This window comes from Macaca thibetana, chromosome 3 (assembly GCF_024542745.1).
Source record: "Macaca thibetana thibetana isolate TM-01 chromosome 3, ASM2454274v1, whole genome shotgun sequence".
NCBI classification, from domain to species: Eukaryota; Metazoa; Chordata; class Mammalia; order Primates; family Cercopithecidae; genus Macaca; species Macaca thibetana.
In genome coordinates, this window is record NC_065580.1 from 158,506,063 (window position 1) to 158,528,767 (window position 22,705).

Consider the following 22,705-nt stretch of genomic DNA (forward strand, 5'->3'; position numbering starts at 1 on the left):
TCCTCTTTAATTTTTTGGAATAGCTTGGTGAGGATTGGTATTAGTTCTTCTTTCTAAGTTTGGTAGAATTCAGCAGTGAAACCATCTGGTCCTTGACTTTTCTTTGTTGGGAGATTTTTTTTCTTATCCAATCTTATTACTTGTTATTGATCTGTTTAGATTTTCATTATCTTTCTGATTCAATCTTCACAGATTGTATGAGTTCTGAAATGTATCCATTTCCTCTAGGTTTTCTAGTTTGTAATAGTCTCTGATAATATTTTGTATGTCTCACTCTTCTTTAAGAGCATGTTGTCTGTTTTGAAGTCTGCATTTCCATACATATTTTAGAATCACTCAAGTTTCACAAAAATTTTGTTGAAATGTTGATTGCATCTACATTGAATCTATTGATCAATTTGAAGAAAATTATATCTTTGATTATTAAGTTTTTCAATCCATGAATATATCTGTCCATTTATTTTGGTCTTCTTTTAACAATATTTTGTAGTTTTTGGTGTAAAGGTTCTGCACATATTATGTTAGATTGTTAGATTTATTTCCATATTGTAAGGTATTTTTAATGCTAATGAAAATAGTATCACTTAGAGATTTTGATTTCTATTGATGTTTATGCTGATATATAGAACCAAAATTCTATATTGACCTTGTATCTAGCAAAGTTTTCAAACTCAGTTATTAATTCTAATGATTTATTTCTAAATTATCTTAGAAATTCTCTGTAAAAAAATGGTGTCATCTGTAAATAAAGTTTTATTTACTTTTTCCCAATCCTTTAACATTTCATTTCATTTCCTTGCCTTATTTACTAACCAGGACCTCCAATTCAATTTCAGACAAATGTGGTAATATGTGAGGTTTCTTTTTCTTTTCCCCCAACTTCCATGGATTAAATTTTAAAGTTTTGACGTGAAAATGCATGGTTTACTGTAGATTTTGGTAGATTCCCTTTATCAATTCATAGGATTTATAAGCTTCCTCTTTATTTCTAATTTACTAATAATTTTTAATATGAATAGATATTGAATTTTATTAAATGCTTTTCTTCTGTTTAAAATTATATAAATTTTCTTTACAATGTAAATTTGATTATTTATATTGATTGAAACAAGTTTTCATTCTTAAAATAAATCCAATTTGTTCACTATATATATTATTGTTTTATATACTTTTGGGTTTGTTTTCTAGAATTTTATTTAGGATTTTGCATCTATGTTTATGTATGAAATTGGTCTATAATTTTCCCTTTTAAATTATTTTCTAGTTACAGTTTGGTATTAAGCTTTCTTTTGTTTTATCTGAAAAGCTTATGTAAGACTGGCATCATTTTTTTAAATGCATATTAGAATTTGCTGATAAAGCAGTCTGGCCTGGAACTAACTTTCTTTCTTTTTTATTTTTGTAGTTGTCCTTTAAGAGGTCTGAGATTTTTCAGTCAATGTCTTTAATAATTATAGGAGTTCAGGTTTTGTGTTTTTTCTTTTGACAGTTTTGGTAAATTATATTTTCCAAGGATATTATCTATTTCAACTAATTTTTCACATTTATTGATAGGAAATTGATCATAATATTCTATTATTCTTCCAATGTCTATAGCATCTGTACTAATAGTCCTCTTTTTATTGTTGACTTTGGTTATTTTAACCTTCCCTCTCTTCTCTCTATAATAACCAGTGACTTATACATAGCTAATCTTTTCAGAGAACCAGATTTGGCTTTGTTTGTCTTCTCTACCATATGCTTATTTACAATTTTCTTAATTTTGTTCTCATCTTTGTTATTTTTCTTCTTCTTTCTTTGGGTTTTTCTAACTTTTTTGCGATTGATGCCTTTGCCTCTTTCCTATGGAAGCTCACCAACAGAAACAGTAACATTATTTGCTCCACTTCATATTTACTCTTCTGTTTTATTTGCAGAACCAAGCCTTGTTCAAGTTAGTATTAAAATATAAATGACTCCTACAGCCATCTCTTTATGCAGTGCCATAAAATGTGCTCTAATCAGAAGGATTTTATGTTATGTGTTTTTAATTATTCTTGTGAATCCTCAGTGCCCAAATGAATTAGCAATGAATATTTGTCTGTAGATGTCAGGATATTTCCTCATACTGATATATTTCTCAGCATAACCTCCCCTTTAATTTATTTGCTCCTTTCATGAGGAAACAAATCCTTTACCCAATTTCACCTACGATCTGAATATTCCCTATTTTTTGGGAACTCAACTCAAATTTCTTTTTTCCTAATTTTTTTTAACAAGTTTCACTTGTTATCTTATTAACAGTGTATTTAATAAAGTCGATGCTCAATAAATACTCTTGTCTCAATGAATAAGTTTCAGCCTCTTTGTAGCTATATTAATATATTTATGTATCCTATAAAGTCTAATTGGCAGCCTAGCATAAGTGTTTTTTTAGGTTTTTTTTTTTTTTGAGACGGAGTCTTACTCTGTCGCCAGGCTCGAGTGCAGTGGCGTGATCTTGGCTCACTGCACCCTCCGACTCCCTGGTTCAAGCGATTCTCCTGCCTCAGCCTCCCGAGTAGCTGGGATTACAGGCACACGCCACCATGCCCAGCTAATTTTTGTATTTTTAGTAGAGATGGGGTTTCACCATAGTCTCTATCTCCTAACCTTGTGATCTGCCCGCCTCGGCCTCCCAAAGTGCTGGGATTACAGGCGTGAGCCACTGCACCCGGCCCGTAAGTTTTAATTAATATATTTAAATTTTCTTGGCATTTTAGTATTTCTATGTTGAAATATGAATTAGTTTAAAATACTTCATCTGATTACAAAGGTAGCACACACTTGTTTTATCCCAAATTTTCTCAACTGTTTGACTTGAAAAGGGGGCAGTTACTCCATGATCCAAACCTCAAAACTGAAATTTGTATTTTAAGATGTTTTCTCTGTTTATACTAATATACATATGTGATAATTTTCTAAAACTTATACTTTGAATATTTTCTATGCAGTACATTAATATCTATCTCATTCTTCTTACTACTGTGTAGTATAATTACCCAATATCTGATTGAAAGACATAGTTTATTTTCAGATTTTACTGTTACTGAGTGTGTAATAGCGGACATTCGTTGTACTTATAACTGTCTATTGTGAGTATTTCTTAAAAAATGGATTTCTAGAATATCAATCACGGAGTCAAAGGATAAATTATTTTATTCCCATTGTACATGAATGTCAATGCTCTTTCCTTCACATTCTTGCCAATGCTGCAAAATATTACATTTTTTCATTGTTGTTATCTGGCTAGGCCCAAATATCGTGTGGTGGTTTATTTATTTTTATTTTCTTTAATCTGTTTTCACTTTTCTTGGATGGTTTACACTTATGGATAGTAAACTCCTGTGATGGTGACTCGTGGTCATCCAGGATCTTTTGCATTGTGTGGGTTAGGATGGGCAGGACACACTCTTGTATATGTACCAGCTGTTGGTCTATGTGATGTTTTTCAGGTCAATATATTCCATGTGACAATATACCTTCCATTTGGCTGACAGCGTGTCATGCACACACTGCCCACACACAATTATATTACAAGGCTGGTAAAACTGAATTGCTGTATTCCAGTGGTTCTCAACTGGGACAGTGTTTGGTTGCAACTTCAGGGACAGTTGGTCATGTCTAAAGACAGTTTTGGTTGTCATAATTGGAGTCAGTGAGGTGTTACTGGCATCTAGTGGGTAGAGGCCAGGAATGCTAGCAAACATCCTGCCATGCACAGGACAGCCCCCACAACAGATAATTAACCCGAAATGTCGATGCTGCCAAGGTTGAGAAACCTTGTGGTCTATTACAGTGACATTTTAGTGCTTTTATGATTTGTTGCATCACAAGTGTACCAATTTGTGTTAATTTAAACATGTTTATTCTTGCTCAAAAATTGGGATGTGTCTTACAATTGATTGATTAGAAAGTATTATGGTGAATTTTGATTGGCAGAATTGTTTTTTCTTTCCTAGTGATACTTTAAATCATGATGTGCTTTACATCTTACCATCCAAAGTATTAGATTTCAGGAAATATGATATGATTGTATCTTATCTTTTATCTCTACATATGTATAGTCTAATTTCAGTGTAGGAAGTCTCATTTGTAGCATGACAGTGTAACTGCTGTATTTGTAGGTATTAAAAATCAATCAATGCCTAGCTTTGGACCCACAGGCATTCCACTTTGAGCCTGCTGTAAGGTAAAACACAATATCCAGTGTTGGAAATCATTTCATATTTAGTTTTATGTTAAAGTAGTTCCTCTTAGATTTAGTAAATAGACAAAATATTGATTGAATGTTCAAATTTAGGGCGGAATGATTGATTTATTCATTTGGAAGGTTATGAATCATTCCTGTATCTATTGATTTTGTTCTTCATTTATATTCATTACCTTTAAATTCAGGAAAATTATTGAAAATTCAGGGGGTTTCAATATTAGGGAAACATTTGTTAGGTTTCTAACTTCTTCACAGTAAACCTTCTGTGTTTTCTTATTATAAGCAGTCTAATGATCCAATGAATCCCTTACATACTGAATGTTGGGGAAAGGTCATGACAGGAATATCTAGTTTTCAAATCTTGGTTTGTTAAAGATCAGAAACCTTCCTTCCAGATCTTGGTTTGTTCAAGGTGATGATCACCTAAACTAAAGCGTATTCAGACGACGGCTGCTTGATTTAGTGGAGTGAGCTTTTATTCCTGGCTCTTATTGGAGAAAATCTGTAAGTGGTCAGGGGAAAATGGATTTCAATGTGTACTGTCAATTCCTTTTTTTGCATTTGTAAGTGAGAAAAAAATTAGGTGGTTAAAAGGTGGCAGTTTTGAGTTATTAAGAATGATCTGGATTAGCCTCAGCTTCCATGGGTCACTATGAGGTAGCCGCTGATACTTCACATCTGGTTTTGGTTTGCAGTAACTGACAAAGAAGCACAATGTATGTATAGCCCTATTGTTAGTGTCGTTCCACTCTTTTAAAGACAAAAAGCTCCCCACTCCAAAAGTACAGAAATATTTTCAACTCCAATTTACAGATTAGGCAAAACCTCTTGAGTTAAGGGTCACTAAAGGCAGCTGAAAAATGTCTTTGCGAACTTCTCAGTGTTCTGGCTATTAAAGAAAAATAGTAAAATAAAAAGAGCTCCCCAGTGTAAGAATTCCATAAAACAGAGAGTGACGTGTGAGATGCATTAATGCTTTCCATTCCTGATGAAAAGCTTGAACAGCTTTAAGTAATGTGGAATCCAGTATCTCAAATCCTAGCTCCGTCTGGGAGGTGAGCTTTGGGTGCCCTGACTCCCTGGGATTGGAACAGCAACGCGTTGTCTACAGGCGTTCCATATGTGAGTTTAATTATGATAACTTGACTTCTTTAAAGAAGCTTTATAGATGTTTGGGGAGAATCCCACTCAGGACTGTGGGTTTTCTTTCTCCTGCTTTCCTTGGGAAAGGAGCACACAGGACCATGGTTCTCAGAAAGGGAGACACATTCTGTGAACCTGTGCACATCCCTGTGCCCACAGCGAAGGCCCTGTCCAGTGGTCAGCGAGGCCCACCATTGCAGCCTTCCAGATGGCTCTCATTAGAGTCAAAATTGACTGAGGGAAGCCCCCGGGGCGTCCTGCAAGCCTTAGAGACCATGCTAGGGACAGAGCCCCTGATTTCTAGGAGCTAATGTTTCAGAGAAAATAATAACAGCGCCTTCTAAACACTAGGGCTTTTCTTTTTAGTAACTCAAGGTAATGAACCCCTACCCTCTCCCTCTGCTTCTCATTTACCACCCCCATTTCTCTGCAAGTCGCAGAGGGGAAAATTGAAGTTTTCCCACATCTCCTTGGGAAAGTAATCTGAGGTTGATGGGCAGAGATGTTTCCAGAGAATGGGAGTGGGGTGCCAGCAGCGTGGAGGAGCTTGGGGAGCTGCTGGCATTGGGCGTAGAGTGAAGATCAAAGTTAGGGATGGGGGAGGAGGGTACCTACTCTCATGGGGTAAAGTGACCCTGAGGCACCTCTACATTTAATGGGTCCAGAAAGAAAAAGGGTGGAAAAGAATAGGAAGGAACTGTTGATGTTCCCTTCTTAGGTCCTTTCCATTGGGTCAAAATACTGTTGTAATTTTGGCATATTTTTCTCTCTATCCAATATGCAAGTTGTTTGTTTGGCTGAATACTGCTTTGCTTCTTTTCTGCACCTTCAGTGACCGACAATGCTTAGCACATAGCCAGTGTCAATCAAGATCTGATGAATGGATGAATGATCATACAGAAGGAATATTTTCTGCTGTAGCAACATTGTAAAAGTTTCTTCTTGAGTAAGGAATCTTCTGATGGTATGCCAATGCCCGGTCATTGTATAACAAATCACTCCAGGACTCAGTGGCTTAAAATCACAATGATCACTTTATTATTTAGAATCTCTCATGGTTCCAGGGCTCGACTGGGCTGAGATAGATATTATTTGCTTGGAGTCTCTCATGGTTCCAGGGCTCGACTGGGCTGAGATAGATATTATTTGCTTGGAGTCTCTTATAGTGCCAGCTGGGGCTGGATTGATCTTGGTTTCTTCGTTTATACCTCTGGGGGTTGATGCTGGCTGTGGGCTGGGACTGATACCCGGAACAACTACAAATGGCCTCGTCACATGGCTTGGGCTTTCTCCCCGTGTGGTGGCTGAGGTTTAAGAGTGGCTGTTCCCAAGAAAATCAAGCAGAAGCTCTATTCAGGTGGAAGTTCTTATCACCTTTCCGAGGTAGCCTTGGAAGCCACATAGCTGAACTTCTGCTGTAGTCACAGCCCCACTCAGATTCCAGGAGTGAGAACATGGACCTCACTTTCTGATGGAAGCAAAGCCAGTGTCATTTTATAGAAGGTTATGCATGAGGGGAAATCCTACTGGGCCATCTTGGGAAATACAGTTGCCATGGTGACATGGCAAATGTCTAGAAATGCAATCAATATGCCGTTCTAATGGTTTCTAATAAGTACGTGTGAAACCAACCCAGTTGCCTAAATAGTTTGGCTGGAAATAATTTTAATCAGAGTTACTTTGGAAAATTACAAGGACTAAGCTGTATACAAATGGGAGCTATTCTTTTATATTGAAATCCAGATAAATCTGCTGTAAACTTATCACGATGCCAGCAAAATAGAGGATGTATACTCATCCACTCATCCACTCATTCATTCATTCGTTCTTACAGCTGGTATTTTTTTTTTTTTTAATTGACTATCCACTTGCTTACAGGTAATATTAGCTCAATTATTGAGACGAAAATCTCATAAGATACAGATTTGGGAGGTCTCTTAGAGAAAATTTACCTTCCTCACTTCCCAATGACCCAATCTGAGAAGACAGCCCAAAAAAGCCACTTCCACAGCTCAAAGGGCCTGCAGCGAGACTTGGGAGAGAGGTGGTGACAGTGGGGAGAAGAGGGGTGGGGAGCAGATGACCTCCTGCTCTGTCTCTCTCTCTCATCTATTCATAGATATCAATACCATCCATTGTGTGTCTGTGTGTGTGTATATGTGTGTCTGTGTCTGCCTGTGTGTCTGTATGTATATATATGTGTGCGTGTGTGTGTGTTTATATGTGTCTTTGTGTGTATGTGTGTGTCTGCATGTGTGTGTGTGTCTGTGTGCCTGTGTGTATGTGTGTCTGTGTTTGTGTGCTTCTGTGTGTCTGTGTGCATATGTCTGTGTGTATGTGTGTCTGTGTGTGCATGTGTGTGTCAGTTTAGATGTGTGTCTGTGTATATGTATGTGTGTTTATGTGTGTCTCTATGTATGTGTGTTTATGTCTGTCTGTCTTTGTGCCTGTGTGTATGTGTGTCTTTGTGTATGTGTTTTCACATGTGTGTGTCTGTGTGTATGTGTATGTGGGTCTGTGTGCATGCATGTGTCTATATGTTTGTGTGTGTGCTTCTGTGTATGTGTCTGTGTGTGTATGTGTGTATGTGCATGTCTGTGTCTGTGTATGTGTACATGCATCTGTGTGTGTGTGTCTGTGTGTGTGTGCATGTGCATGTGTGTGTGTGAGAGAGTGATGGGGGAGCCATTGGTTCCTCACAACTTAAGTCCCAGCTATCATCTTAACTTTGTGGATGGTCAGCAGGCATTTTAAAAGCAAATGAAGGCACTCATGCTGGGTACGTTCTGTTCAGAACTGAGGGACTGGCTGGTGCTTTGGCCATAGCTGGGCCTGGCCACATCCCTTCAGGGGAGCCACAGCTGGCTGGACTGAAACTGGCTGGGCCTGTCCCAGTGCCCTCCTGTCAACTGCTGTTGAGAGAACCTTACCCATCCCAGGGAAGTCCCAAGTTCAAGTCAAACTCTGGGTTCTTGAAGGGCTCTCCTGGACTAGCCACTGACACAGCCAGTATTGCCCTTCCCTGATACTCCTGGCTCTGTGGCCGGCTTCGTTCATTCATTCGTTCATTCACTCATTCAGCAAGTGCTTGTTGAGGGCCATCACTGACACAGTCATGAGGGAATCTCTGGGGCTCCCCTCCCAGTGTCAGCACTGGGGCTCCAGGAAGATGGGTGCCTTCCATCTCCAGTGCATTTTAGTTTCTTCTTTGAACAAACCTGCAAAGTTACTGGTTGATTGAAAAAGGAAAATTGGCACAAATGAATTAAATGACGCATTGGGGTCACCAAGCAGTTGGGGATGAAGCCAAGGTCCCTGATATCAGGATGCTGCACGGACTCTTCCGTTCGGAGACATATCACGAAGGCTCCCCACCTCCAGTGCGTGCCAGTGACCCCTCCTGTGAACTAGAGGTTAGCCCTGCACTCACAGTCCTCAGTTCCTACCTAAGCCAGCTCATCATTAGCAATTCGTATTGTGCTTGCTGGCGGTGCAGAGCCCAGGGTCGCTTTTTCTCGAGCCAGCGTCTTTTATCAGCAGTTGCACCCCAGCAAAGCTGGAACTGGAACGTACGACTGTTACAGGGTCCAGGCCTCCTCCCATCTAGTTTGCGATGCCTCTCACATGAAAAGGTTATGTTTGTTTCCCTTTAAAAATAGCAGATGAGCAGATGAAACACTGCCTTAATTATCCTTCTGTAGAACACATTGAAAACGAGCCTCCCTGTTCTACTGGCAGAGCGAGAGGAAAATGTATCCTAAACCGCAGTGGGTGAAGCCTCTTCAGATGTCGGTCAGAACCTTACCCACACCCAGCCCTGCCCGACAGCCCTGAACACAAACAAACAACTGTCACCCATTGACCTCACGATTCCTTGGTATATGAACCAAAGTGGGAGGGGAGAGAAAAGGAAATACTGCAGATATTTTCAAGTACAAGCAAAGACAGAAAGAGGAAAGTTGCAAAATTGATTATATTTCTTTTTGCTTAAGTGTATAATGTTTTGATGACCAAAGAGTCAGTGTAAATGTATAATAAGTGTAAAAATATAATATTTTCAAGAAAATCTGCATATGAAGTTTTAAGGCTTATTTTACTTCATATATACATAAAGTACCATTTTTAGAAGCGATATACTCCATGCATATTCCAAAATACTACGTGGTTTTTTTGAGAAAGGAAGGGACCATGAGGTATTTTTCACATCTAACGTATTATAGTATAATCCATATTCCTCCTATAACACTTATTTCTGGAAAGGATCTACTCGTTTCTGAGTTTAGGCAGGCACTAGCCCTGACATCAGTATTGTGTACAGAGAAAACAAACAGCCTCTAAATTTACCGAATTTGATGCAACTCACATTTGGCAACATATCGAACAATCTAAAATTATTGTAAAGTGGAAAATTGTTCAGGCTTTAAAATCATTAACAGTGGCATAAAGCAATTATACAATTTGCATGGTCAAGTCTCACCCCCCAGATTTATGCCTTGAATCTTATATTCAGATCTGTGTCATTCATCTTTACTCCTAAAACATGTATATTTCTTTATGTTCTATAATAATGAAGAATTCAAATTTTTCCAAAAGAAAACCCATTTCTGCATTATAAATGTTAGATCTTAATTTTAACAAGTAAAAAATGAGACCACTTGGTGAAATAATGTCAATTCGAAGAATTTAAATCAAGAATGAGGCATACTAGTATGCGCTCTAAAGGCCTTTTTGAGGGACGTTTAGCACCCTCTAGTGACAACAATTCAAGCCGTTCAAAGGGAACTTCCCTACACGGCTCACGTCTGGTTTCTAGCTGGCAAGTCAACAATGCAGTGTAGTTCTTTGGGCAGGAGGTGGTTGCTTCCTAAAATCCTTGAGGCAGGATTATTTTTGTAGCTGTAAATAAAAGCTAGAATAATCTCCACCAGGCAACTGCACAGTGGGAAAACCATGATTTATCCCTATCGGCTGTCATATTTTTTGACTTATCACGGCCAGTCCACTCCGAAAGAGCATTTCTAGTACCCCTTGAACACTGCAGCCTTTCCCAAAAGATGTGCTGAGATCTGTGTGGGCATCAGATGACAACAACCAGTTTACTGACATCATCGTTTCAGTTCAAGTCGGTGCATTTAACAGGATTTAACAGATTTTCATATGAGTGAATTGGAAAAGAACTGGCCTGCCTTCACGTCAGCTGCACCTCTGTGTCCTCTGCGTTGCTTGCAGTAGGAGATGATACAGTGTGGAGAGGGTGAGGTGTGGAGAGGGGGTGAGGGATGAGGAGGGCTCGGGCGGAGAGGATACTGTGTGGAGTGTTCCATGTAGCAGTTACTGCGCTGAGACAGACTCCCAGTGTGCTGTGCTCCCGACTTCAAGCACAGGTACAGGGCTTCATTGCATCCGCAGGTAGCCTGGTGATACTCATGCAAATACAAATGAATTTGTGGCAAAGATTTTTTGCCTTCGCTTCATTTCTGATTCCATTCGTGATAGAAATAAATTAGCAAATAAATCATCGGATGAGGTGATGTCGAATTAAAGTCCACCTCAACCGAAAACTAAAAGCCGATTTTAGGAAGCAGCAGGAAAAATTATTAATGCAGGCTTCTCCATGAATTTCTCTCAGTTGAATACTATTATAGTGCCACTTATGATCTTTCTTTAAGAAGTAATCTGTATTTTCTTTGAAAATAATTCATAAAATAGTGACAGATTAAGACAAAAACAAGTGATGCTGTTTAGTATCTTATAGGTGAGATTGACACAGTTCTTAAAAAATCATTTAAAATTCTGGCTAGAAATCAAACAAAATTAATTTCAACAACCTGGGATAAATTGTCAGTTCGGCCAAGGATGGTGACAGGGGACAGTACCTGGGAAAGCATACTTTGGATCTGAGTCGGGGGTAGAGGGGGATGCTAGTCAGATACTTTCATGACTCTTAATGATGTGCCCTGTGGGTATGCCAAGCCTTATGGGCACCAGTGGCACCGTGATGTCTGTAACATCTATGCTCAGCTATACCCAGTTACATGGATAAAGAAGTTGAAACTCATTTAATGGTTTCCAGAATATATAGAGAAGCCTAATAATTGGAACAATACATTTAAAATTTCTTTTAAACTAAATAATGGTGACAAAATAATTACTCTCCTCTTAGATTTCTTTCTTAAAACCACAGATAGTACATTGGCATATTTGGAGTCCTTGATAATGGTTTTAATATTCCTGCATTTTTAAAGTCATGTGGAGTTGAGTAAGAGCAAAATTGGCATAAACTTGAGAATGTGTGGGATGCTTATGAAATTGTGTTTATTGAAATCATTGCTCCATGTGAGCTGATAGAACTGAACTGACGTGTGCTTCAATATTAAGGAAATTGCAACTTGCTGTTGAGAAGTTGAGGATTTGGTATGTGATAACAGCTTCCTTGGTTTCTATTAGTTCAGATCAACCAAGAGACTGAAGAATACATTCACCACTTAGAGAAAGTGTTGAAACAATGGTTATTTAAATTGTAATTGGATTATTTCTTAATGTGCTGCTGGGGGATATGGCACTCCCCCCAACCCCCCCACCCCCGCACACACACACATGCTCATACACACACTCACACACTCATACACACATACTCACGTAGTTGTATCCAATGGAGTGAAGCTATAATTATGAAGTATGCCGTGAACAGAAAAGCCGTCCTTAAACAGCACTGACTGGGTGCCCTTGAGGGCTGAGCGTGTCTTAATGCCGCGTATGTTCTCCGGCAAATCCACCAACTGCTGCGGATGGGAAAGTTCCACAGAGTGCTGGAGTTTTCCATTGTGCGGCAGCCCCAGATGCTTGATTCTTATCTACAATCTCAGGCATGTTCCTGGCAAAAATCCTTGGGACGTCGTTCTTGCAGGGCTCTCATGAATAATCCAAACACTATGCATTTTAAATTCATGTGTCATCTTAAGGACAATATACAGCACTTTTATCCTATTGTTTTGTCGTTAAAAACCTGCATTTCATGGGTCGCTCCCAGGCTCGAAGTTTTACGTGTGCAGAATTTGAGGAGACAGATAGGCTTCCCGAATGCCGAGACACGTGGTAACTGGATAGAGCCCTGTAATCCTGGCTTCCTGAGTGCCTACCAGAGTTCCTGGCAGGAAAAGGCGTGCCATTAATATCACCTGAATGGATTAATGCTGCATAGATGGCCTCCACAAAACTCATGAGCGTTTCTGGGTTTTCTTAATAAAATGGAAAAAAAAAAAAAATAAGAGCTCGATGCTTGTTGTAGACATTTAAAAAAGAACATGCATTTGGGTGTGCATGCATAAAAGGTTTGACTCCTACAAGTATTGTGGGCTGCACTTTTTCCAGAACATACCTGTATCTTTCAGACATTTACAAAAATGTACAATATTGCATGTTACTTACGTATTTTTATATGAGGATATAATTTATGTTTATTACAAATTTATGTTTTGAAAATATAAGTGAAGCAAAGAAGAAGGGGAAAAAGCAAGAAGCTTCTCTGCCACTAGTATTGTAATATATATAGCTGTCAATATTTTTACTTTGCCTTTTTATTTATTTTTTATTTTTTGACTGTTACAAAAGGTTATTTAACAAAAAGTCTAATATGAAAACATACATGACCTAATTTTTACATATAGTAAAACAGGCCCTTTGGAGAGGGGACATGGGTTTCTCTGTTGAACAGCCATTATTTATACTCATTCCAAAGTTTTTAACATGATAATACTATTTCCTTGTATTACCACCATTCCAATATTGTTCTGCTGCCAGCTAGTTGACATCTCCACACATTCATCTATCACAAGATTCGGAAAGGGATCAAGTCCCCGTAATATTCCTTGGACGTGTCTGCCACCATTGAATTTCATTTTTCAACTCGGGAAGGTGAGCTTCGCTCATGGTGTCTGTTCCTCAGGTTCACAGATGCCTTGGAATGGAATGCATGGCCACCCCCATCTGCCTTTTTAACAAAATGGGTCTATGATATAATTCTCCTATATACTGTGATTTTTAACTAACCAGGTAGGATATCAGAGCAGTTATCCATATTTCTAAGTGTTCATCTACTACATCATTTTCCTGCAATGTTTTTGAGGAGGGTGGGCATTCCATTGTATGGATGTATAAAGACATGAATGAGTCATGAGTGAATCTTCTGTTGTGTCCCCACAGATGTGGAGGTTCAGATGAGTCCCCTGTCTTTGCTCTGCACATGTATCACATTGAGAACCATGTGGCTGTCATTCAGAGTGTTCTCAGCTCCTGACCTGCCTCCCCATATTCCATACAGAGAAGTTAGTAAGGGAAAAAGAATGAGAACTTGCTCAATCTTTAGAAAATGGGAAGAAAAGGTTTTAGGATAAATAAAAATAGTGCTTCTTTTATTGTGACAGTGAATTTATGGTATATTTATTTTATATTATTTTGTTTCTTTCTTTGGAGTAAAACGTGAGCAGACTAGTGAAAGGTCTTGGCAGATTCACAGGAGATGGGTTTGTGCAGGAGAAGCACACAATGGAAATGTACACTTTATTCATAGATTCTGCTGCCCACAGTCACTGGGTGGGCTGTGCTGGTCTAGTGTGGTATTTGCTGTGTCTCAGGGAGAGTGAAAAAGGACCCTATCCTGACAGGCTGGGCCTGGATGGGCCTCAGGTAGGGGCCGTGTGCCGTACTGCCCCCTAACTTGGTCTGTGTGGTGACCTGGAGGACATCTTTCCCTAGGGAGAGGAGGTATCAGGTGGGAAAGGCATCCTGGTTCTTAGGCTGCTAGGTGGTGTAGGGATGAGGCCATTTAATAGCATAGACTTGGGGTACAGGTGAGGAAAGCTGAAGTGATATCTGCATCTTAAGATAATTCCCCCGTAGGATAATGTTTGGGAAACGGTTTCTGCACTACTATATTCTAGTTAATAGGTGTGCCTTGGCCAGAGGCGGTGGCTCACGCCTGTAATCCCAGCACTTTGGGAGGCCGAGGCAGGTGGACCACGAAGTCAGGAGATCGTACACCATCCTGGCTAACACGGTGAAACCCCGTCTCTACTAAAAATACAAAGAAATTAGCTGGGCGAGGTGGCGGGCGCCTGTAGTCCCAGCTACTCGGGAGGCTGAGGCAGGAGAATGGCGTGAACCCGGGAGGCGGAGCTTGAAGTGGGCCGAGATCGCGCCACTGCACTCCAGCCCGGGCTACAGAGCGAGACTCCGTCTCAAAAAAAAAAAAAATGTGCCTTGTGCTATCAAGAGTCAAAGTGTTTTCTTTTTGTTCTTTTTTTTAAAACACTTTACATTAAATAATCAGAGATTACCAGGCTTGGATGCTATGATGCCATTTGGAACATCAACAATTATTCTCGGCCGGGCGCAGTGGCTCAAGCCTGTAATCCCAGCACTTTTGGAGGCCGAGACGGGTGGATCACGAGGTCAGGAGATTGAGATCATCCTGGCTAACATGGTGAAACCCCGTCTCTACTAAAAATACAAAAAACTAGCCGGGCGAGGTGGCGGGTGCCTGTAGTCCCAGCTACTCGGAGGCTGAGGCGGGAGAATGGCGTGAACCCGGGAGGCGGAGCTTGCAGTGAGCGGAGATCCGGCCACTGCACCCCAGCCTGGGCGACAGAGCGAGACTCCGTCTCAAAAAAAAAAAAAAAGAATTATTCTCTTTGAAGACGACAGGAATCAATCAAACATTTTGTCATTAGAAATGAGGAAGAGTTTCCTTTGTAAAATTTTGGAACAGAATTTACCACTCAGTATCCCCAAATTAACTTTTTATTGGATCACTTTCGAATATTGGTCAAATAATAGCACCTGTTTTTCTCTTTTTTAGTATCCAATAAATAAATTTGTCTCTTAGAAAACAATATTTTTATTCATTAGAAAATGAAGGATATATGCCTGCATGTGTGTTATACATGTGTGTTATAAATAAATGTATACATTTATACATGTGTGTTATAAATAAATATGGGAGGGAGAGACAGAGATTGAGAGCGAGCGAGCGTGTGTGAGAGAAAGTGGAGCAAATGATGTACATTGGCACCAGCAGACAATCAGAGTTAACCAGGAGAAGGGTATTAAGAGTTTTGTGTATTATCTTGTGGCTTTTCTGTAAGTTGGAAATTATTTCAAAATAGAGGGGTAAGAAATCCCACTCTTCACAGTTTGATTTGCATTAGGCAAGAACCAGGGAGTTCGGGTCAAATCATCACTGAAGCATTAGGTCCTGGTAGAAATGCTAATCTTTCCTGCTTCAGGGAACAACTGAGGGCTGGATTAGCAACCAGGAGGCGTGGGTGAGGCGGGACCACGCAGGGTTTTCTCCCGTGGCTATTTTGTTAGCAAAGCGTTCATCTTATTTAAAACTGGTGTTTGGTAAATGCATAATCGGGCGTCACATGATGCGGGGGCCACAGTTAACATTTCACATTGATGCTTCTTAGGAGAGAACAAAAAGCAAGGACTCTCGGGGAAGCTGAGAGAGCTTTTCTCCTCAGCACTACAGAATTCTAGTGGAAGCTGCCCAGATAAAACAGCTCAGGACTTTGAAATTTTCGGGGAAACAAAATTTTAATCAGCCTGCCATCTTATTCATTGTTCAGAGATGAAAAGAGCGGAAATCAACACCCCCTCATAATGTAGGTGCTGAGAACTTAAGTTCTGATTTTCACAGAATGATTTTCTTACAATATACTCTTTCTTTCCTTTTCCTTCTTTCTTTCTCTCCCTCCCTCCTTCTTCCCATCCTCCTTTCTCTCTTCCTTCCTTTGTCCTTCCTTTTTTTCTCACCCTCTTCCCTGTCTCCTCCTCCTCTCCTTCCTCCCCCTTTCCCTCCTTATGTTTCTCCTCCTTCTTCTTCTATCCTAACGTGAGGTGATAAATCAGAGGTATATAATAAAAGCCAGAACGGCTTGGGCTGGTGGGCAGAACTCTGACACATGCTGGCCTAAAGTCTGAGTGAAATCCATTTACTGAACGTCCAACTCTGCGACCAGGAATTGCCAGATGACTCAGGATTTGGTCTATTGTGTTCTTCGGGTCCCTATTGAGACCACACCTCTTTATGGGTCCTGCGTTCCTGTAGCTAGATTCAAAGCAAAATGTTTCTTCCAAGCAATTTCCTGAAAATGAGTAATTAGAGTCCTGAAACCCTCTAAGGAATGTTCAGGCCTGCATTTGCTGTACTTCCTTCGAGGAGAAAACAGACCTGTGACCCTGAACTTATAGCTTGGATTTTAAACATGTCATGGGGCCCTCACATGGCATCTCTGGGTAGCCAAAAGTTCTGTGAGGATCTGTTGTCTGCAACATGGATGTCTGTCAGAGTGAGACCAGCTCGCTGACATTCCGGGACGTTTGTAGCCATTTCAGTTATTTGGATTTTAAGTAAATACTTGAAAACAAGACTTGGGTAGGTTTATTTTTCCTCTTTATTTTTCTTGTTTACTATAAGCCTAGAGTCCTCGCGTTTTCAACAACTTTGTTGTAGAGCAAATAAAAAGTGCAAGGATTTGGAAGGAGAAAATGAAACTGTTCTGGAACACTCATATGAAATGTTGAATAAATATAGGTTGTTAAAAATCAGCCAAGCAATGGCTGTTACTGAACATGGCCATCTATTAACATGAAATAAACACCACCTGCAAAGTTTCCTTTTAGGAGAAAGGAGCTCAAGTCCTCTGTCCTAGTAATTCTGTGAAGAATTGGGCTGTGAAGGGCTGGCACCCGGGGCAGTGGGGTGCCCTCAACGCCTTGGTTCCAAGGTGCTTGCAGCCCATGTGAAGCCATGCGGAGTCCCTTCACATCTGCATCCTGCCTTGGTCTCAGTGCAGTGTGTCACACGGCGGCACACCGGTCACACCTGCTGTGGCAGTCGCCATCCCAATTGATGCCTTTTCTTTTTTTAATTAAAAAAAAAAAATCTCCTGGCTGCATATCATCAAGAAAAACAACATTGTTTTCAGGGTCTCTTATCTCTCCACTCCCAAATATCCTGTTTCTTTGGGCTGGACAGCCAGGACCAATAGAAACCTCTTCCTGCCATTGGCTGACTTCATTTCCCAGACTTAGCACAATCTCATCCGCTCTAAACAACCTCATCAAAACTACTTTCTGGTCAGAGAGAAGCAATAATTATTATTAACATTTATTAACGATCAATAAACTTGATTGCATTATGGCCAGCACTATTAAGGTAAGGAAAGGGTTCCTTTTAATTTGACAAAATCTTGTTCTTGTTACTCTTTTCTTTGGTTTCCTTTATCAAGGCAGATAAGTTAGGGTTGGGCAACACCCCCACTGCCACAATAGAGGACAACAAGATTTCCTTTGCACTGCCTAGTAAATTTCCTTTTTCCTACTCCAACCATCCGCAAGGCTTAAAAACTTCAAACTCAGAAAAAAATTGGGGTTTCTAAATTCACTGTTGAGTGCTGTGGATTACTTTTGGAAAGGCTTTTCGGAGCGCTTCTGAATCTTCTGATTCTCTAACTATCCCTAACGGTGCCTGGATGTGTGTCTGAGAAAAGGCAGCAGACTCGGAGAGGTTGAAGGGTCAGGTCAAAGCAAAAGATGGGTTTGTGAATGTCGGACATTTGGAGGTTCTTCGGTGGCTCCTTAGCATCAGGGATGCCAGGCAGTCCCCATGGAAGCGAAGAGATACTCGGCAAGTGGCTGCTGGTAATGGGATGCAAATGTTGACTTGATTTGGGGGACATCCATGCTGAGAACTGAGTGTTCTCGTAACTCAAACGGGGGTAATTTGGTTTGTTCTGTTCTATGTTTATCTTCAATAAAATACCTGCTCTCTGTGCACCGTGAGTAAGATTTCTTCCTAGCGATGGTTAGGTTTGTGGGGTTGGAAAGCAATGGCCGGTCGGTTCTCTGGGCTCTGGGGTGTTTGGTCTGATGCGTTTCCTTGCCTACGTTTTTAGTAGATAGCATATAGAGATTAACGTGGAGGTCAGTCTGCACAGGTACAATCCTAAATATGGCCTGATTCCTGGAAACAAAGCCAATTTAATGGTGACTGCAAGTCTAGGGGCATGCAGTCTTGAGTGGGGGTCTGTTCCGTTGTTTTAAAGGCCACCATATCTTCGTGACATTTGTAGGAATGTAAAAAAATCAGCAGCAAAAGCAGATACTGAGTGGAGGAAAAAGAAAATTGTATTTGTTGCATGTCTTTAGTTTTGCTGCGTGAAGGTGAAAAGCATTTGGTGGTGTTTTCATGAGGCTTCATGAGGCTTTCAGTTCGTTGGAAAGTGCATAAGAAAATGGAAGTGTGCCCAGAATTGGGCCAAGGCATTTTCAAAAATATTCTTTGGTTTGGTATTTTCATAATTTGAAATGTTTGTATTAGATTTGACTCATATGTACCATAGAAACTGTGTTTCAGAAGTTCAGCTTTTATTTCTCAAGGTGTGTTCAATAATATATTAAAAATCTGTGTACCAAGAACTTTCATCTTATAGAGACTTTTCTTTCTTTGGCTTCAAGGATTGGAATCTGCTGAAATATGGCTCCTGTAGAAAGGAATTATAAAATTGAGGGTTAATGTGCCCTACTTTTAGCTGCATGAATAGAAATTACTTGATTTTGTGACACAAATTGCTATCTTTTTTTGTTCTTGTTTTCATCCTTATTTATATTCGTGTTTGTTAAATCAAATATTCTGTGTCAATCTTGAATAGCTTGGGTACAATCTTATGTGTTTTTTCCCCCAAAAATTAGTGCATTAAAAAGGACATTGAAATAACAGACCATCCTTTAGAAGGTAGGTACATTTTGCAAAACATCCAAATATGTTATACTGTTTAATTTAAAATATACATTTATGAATACATGAAGCTATTTTGAAAGTTTGAATATTTTTTGATTTTCTGAATGATTTTTTGGAAATAATAGTTTACACTCGTCTAAGATACTATGCTTGATTTAACATTTTATTCCATTGCATTATGTGTTTATTGTACGTACCCAAGTGAACCTTTAGAATGCTGCAGGTGAATTTTTTTTTAATCTTCTGTTAAAATAGTCCCTCTTTATAGGTGACTTCCTTTAAGACATGTTTCTGTTAGATTTCCTGGGTAAAGTAATGAGATGATTTTACAGCCTTGTTTATAGAGTGGAAAAAGGAGGTCCTGAGTCTGTTGACTACAGTTTTAATTACATTAGCGCAAAGCCCAAATTAGCGTAGGGAAAATTATGGCTGTCCACTGGAATTAGGAAACAGTCCCCCATAGAGGCAATTTCCAGTCTCCAATGCACTCTGTTTTTTTGTTGTTGTTTCAGTAAATAAATCAGTTAGTCGATTAGGTATCAGATGCTCTGAATTTGTTGTTGGTTTTCTGCATTTGAGTGGAGTTTTTATTTTTTTGCATTACCATTTGTAAGACCCTATGAGGCACTATGAAAAGCTAAATATTCTTATCCAGTCTTTGTGATTCTTACCATCATTTTTCCTTGGCAACTTGAAATTGAGAACAAAATATTTCAACTGGAAGAAGTAAAGCAATTTTGGAATTTTGGGAACTTATGTGAGAGTGCTCATTTACGTCTAAGTGTCTGTGAATTTTAAGATCAGCTGAAGAGTTCTAGTAAAGACTTGGAAGCAACAAAGCCGATGGTTTGCAGACAATTCACGGATCGGTTTTGGTGCTTCCCTTGGGCGTTCATGACATCTGACAATATTGACAGGTGCTGAACCTCACCGGCTCCACTGTCCGCACAAACAGCTCAGTGTTTGCTACAGACTCCAGGAATCCTGCTGTTGCCCTGAAAACCCGATTGTGCTTCAGTTAGGAGTTTTAGCCTAATTTCCCAAAGACTTTCCTGATTCCTTTTTTTTTTTTTTAATGCCATCTGCAATTTGGGAAGTCTAATGAAGCCTACAGTCCTTTCTCAGAATGATACTTTCAGGTGCATAAAAAGAAATACATAGAATTACAACAGAAATACAGTTCTCTCCCTGGACCTTTTAAGGAGAACATGAACCCCAGGTTGCAAGTTCTGATCCTAGAAAGATCCTTACTGTGTAAAAAGGGAATGTGGGGGATTTTCCGTCATCACAGAGATCTGACATTGAAGGATGTGGAGAGAGCCAGCAGCCGGCAGCAGCGTTAGGGGAAAGCATCTTAAAAATCAGGACGTGGAAAGTTACTAACAAGGCTTGGTGGAGATCTGAGGGCACCCTAGTACTATTTCCATGACTTGCCTGAAGAAGTTACTTTCTTTGAATTAACAGAGGTGGGAAGGTTTGATGGTAATTGAAACACGACCTGATAGGACTCGATTTTATTCATTTAAAGACATGAAGTTTGCATTATATACGCCATGTTTGCACATTTGCACTCCTTGAACATTTGCTATCACATGTGAAGGAAACTTACTAAGACTAAGAGTTACATGAAGAAAGTTAACTCCTCATAGAATTTTGATGGATGTGATTAATGAGTTTAATAGCTACAGATATATGATTTTTCATCAACCCATTGGCTAAGTGAAATATGAATTGCATCAGTTCTTGTTACTTTCAGGGGATTCCGGGAGAATGGAAGGAAGGCCAGGGGCAAAATGCCGCTGCCTTGCTCTGCATAAGTCATTTCAGAGTATGCTCTGAGTATCTGTCCTTGCTGAAAAGTGGCTTTATAGGCCACTACTGTAAAACAACTTGCTGCTCCTGGTCGTGGGCAGCTCTGTGATCCAGGCTGCCCTCTGTGGACACCGCACGCTTCTCCCTAGCCTTCCGCCTGTGTGTGCATGCACCCATGCACGCCAGGCACCCTGACTCAGTGACCCCGGAAAGCAGGAGTGAGAATGGCTCAATCTGTGGCCTTTTGTTTCCACATGAAATACAGTGCAGGACTGCAATGCTTTCAGACAATGTACTGAGCCTGAACCGTTTCTTAATTATCTACATTTATAAGTGATTATCTCATAACATTTTTGTTTTGCAAAACAGATCTTTATTTAAACACAAACACAGGTTAACAACTCTTGAAAAAAAGCATACATAAAAATAAGTAAATGAAGCAACCATTTCTGTTGTCTTCAGGAAAATATGACTGATACAGTTAGAACTTTAGAATAAGATTCCCTTTGTGGGGGTGGAGACCCAAAGCTGTTATTGGCATCCCAACAACTTGGCGGATTTTTTGGTTTAACAGCTGATACATAAGAGAATCACAGAGTAAAGGCCACGGGGAAGCCAGACGGATGAGAGTTTCTCTGAAATGCGAAACCTCAGAGAAGAGACAGGGACAGTCTCCAGGCTGTTCCAGTGTTTGGTAGCACACTGTGCTCTGGCGGGGTCTTTTCTTTGGAGCTACTTCAAATGCTCCAGGAGAGCCTTCTTGTCCGCTCTTTCAATCCCACAGGATAGAGGACAGCTGCGCCCTGGCCTGGGGATTCTGTCAGACCACCCCTGACCGCACTTCTCTCACCTTACGTGGCCACAGACACACTTGCATTTGCTTCCTTCCTGTTGTGACCCTGGGCAAGATAGCTAGCCTGTTTGACCTCAGTTTCCTCACCTGTAAAATGGGATCATAATGGCTACCCTGTCTTGCACCAATCCTCAATAAATGGCGGATGCCATCAGACGCCCCCCAGTGGATGTAACCTTTTCTACCATATTGTCTTTCAGGCTCTGCACTCAATCCTCTTAACATTTCCCACAGCCCCACTTCAGCTGTGAAGCCCACAGCCACAGACTGCTCTGATGTGTGGCCTCCCACACCCAGACAGGGTACATCTGGGCCTGGGCAGCCACAGGACAGGGAAGGAAGGAGGAGGGAGCTTGCAGGGGTGCTTGTTAAAGGTGTAGCAGGGCAGGTACCACACACAGGGGCAGGTGGAGCATCCAGGGGTCACCCGAGGTGGTGCTGGTCAGGGTTGGCTTCGTCCTGCTCTGAGCCGAGGCTGCTGAAGGAGGGCAGAGGCCTACGGCTGCATCGCGTTCCGGTTAGGACAGGAACAGCACCCTGGAATACCCCACTGGCTGCTTTATTCCTGAATTGCAAAAAATACTTCTTGTTTTTTAGCATAAATTATAAACAAAAAATTCTCATGGTAGACAAAATGTTTAAAAGTCATGACAAAACAGATCCTAACCAACCACAGCAAATTCCTAACAGTTGGGACACATCTCTCCACCGTGTGTATCTTTTTGGCCTTATAGCTACCTACCTGTCCTGCTCTTCTCAGTTAGCATTGTTTTACAAGCATTTCCCCATGTTCCTAAAATTTTTTGATAAGCAGAATTTTTATGCTTCATTATATTCTATCTAAAATATGTATTATAATTTT

At 40.2% G+C, this 22,705-nt stretch overlaps 1 protein-coding gene and 1 pseudogene across 7 annotated transcripts in view; one reads left to right on the forward strand and one right to left on the reverse strand.

Annotated features, from left to right (window-relative positions):
- Nucleotides 1-22,705, forward strand: part of ERG (ETS transcription factor ERG) — a 203,034-nt gene that overhangs the window by 65,927 nt on the left and 114,402 nt on the right. For 2 of the 7 annotated variants that reach the window (XM_050784570.1, XM_050784573.1), the window contains exon 1: nt 17,601-18,079. The exons of 2 other annotated variants lie outside the window; for them this stretch is intronic. In XM_050784570.1, the coding sequence (XP_050640527.1) occupies nt 17,984-18,079 (96 nt within the window). In that variant the 5' untranslated portion in view covers nt 17,601-17,983. 3 more of the 7 variants (XM_050784575.1, XM_050784577.1, XM_050784574.1) reach the window with 3 other exon arrangements.
- LOC126950699 (small nuclear ribonucleoprotein G-like) lies at nt 13,102-13,303 on the reverse strand (annotated as a pseudogene).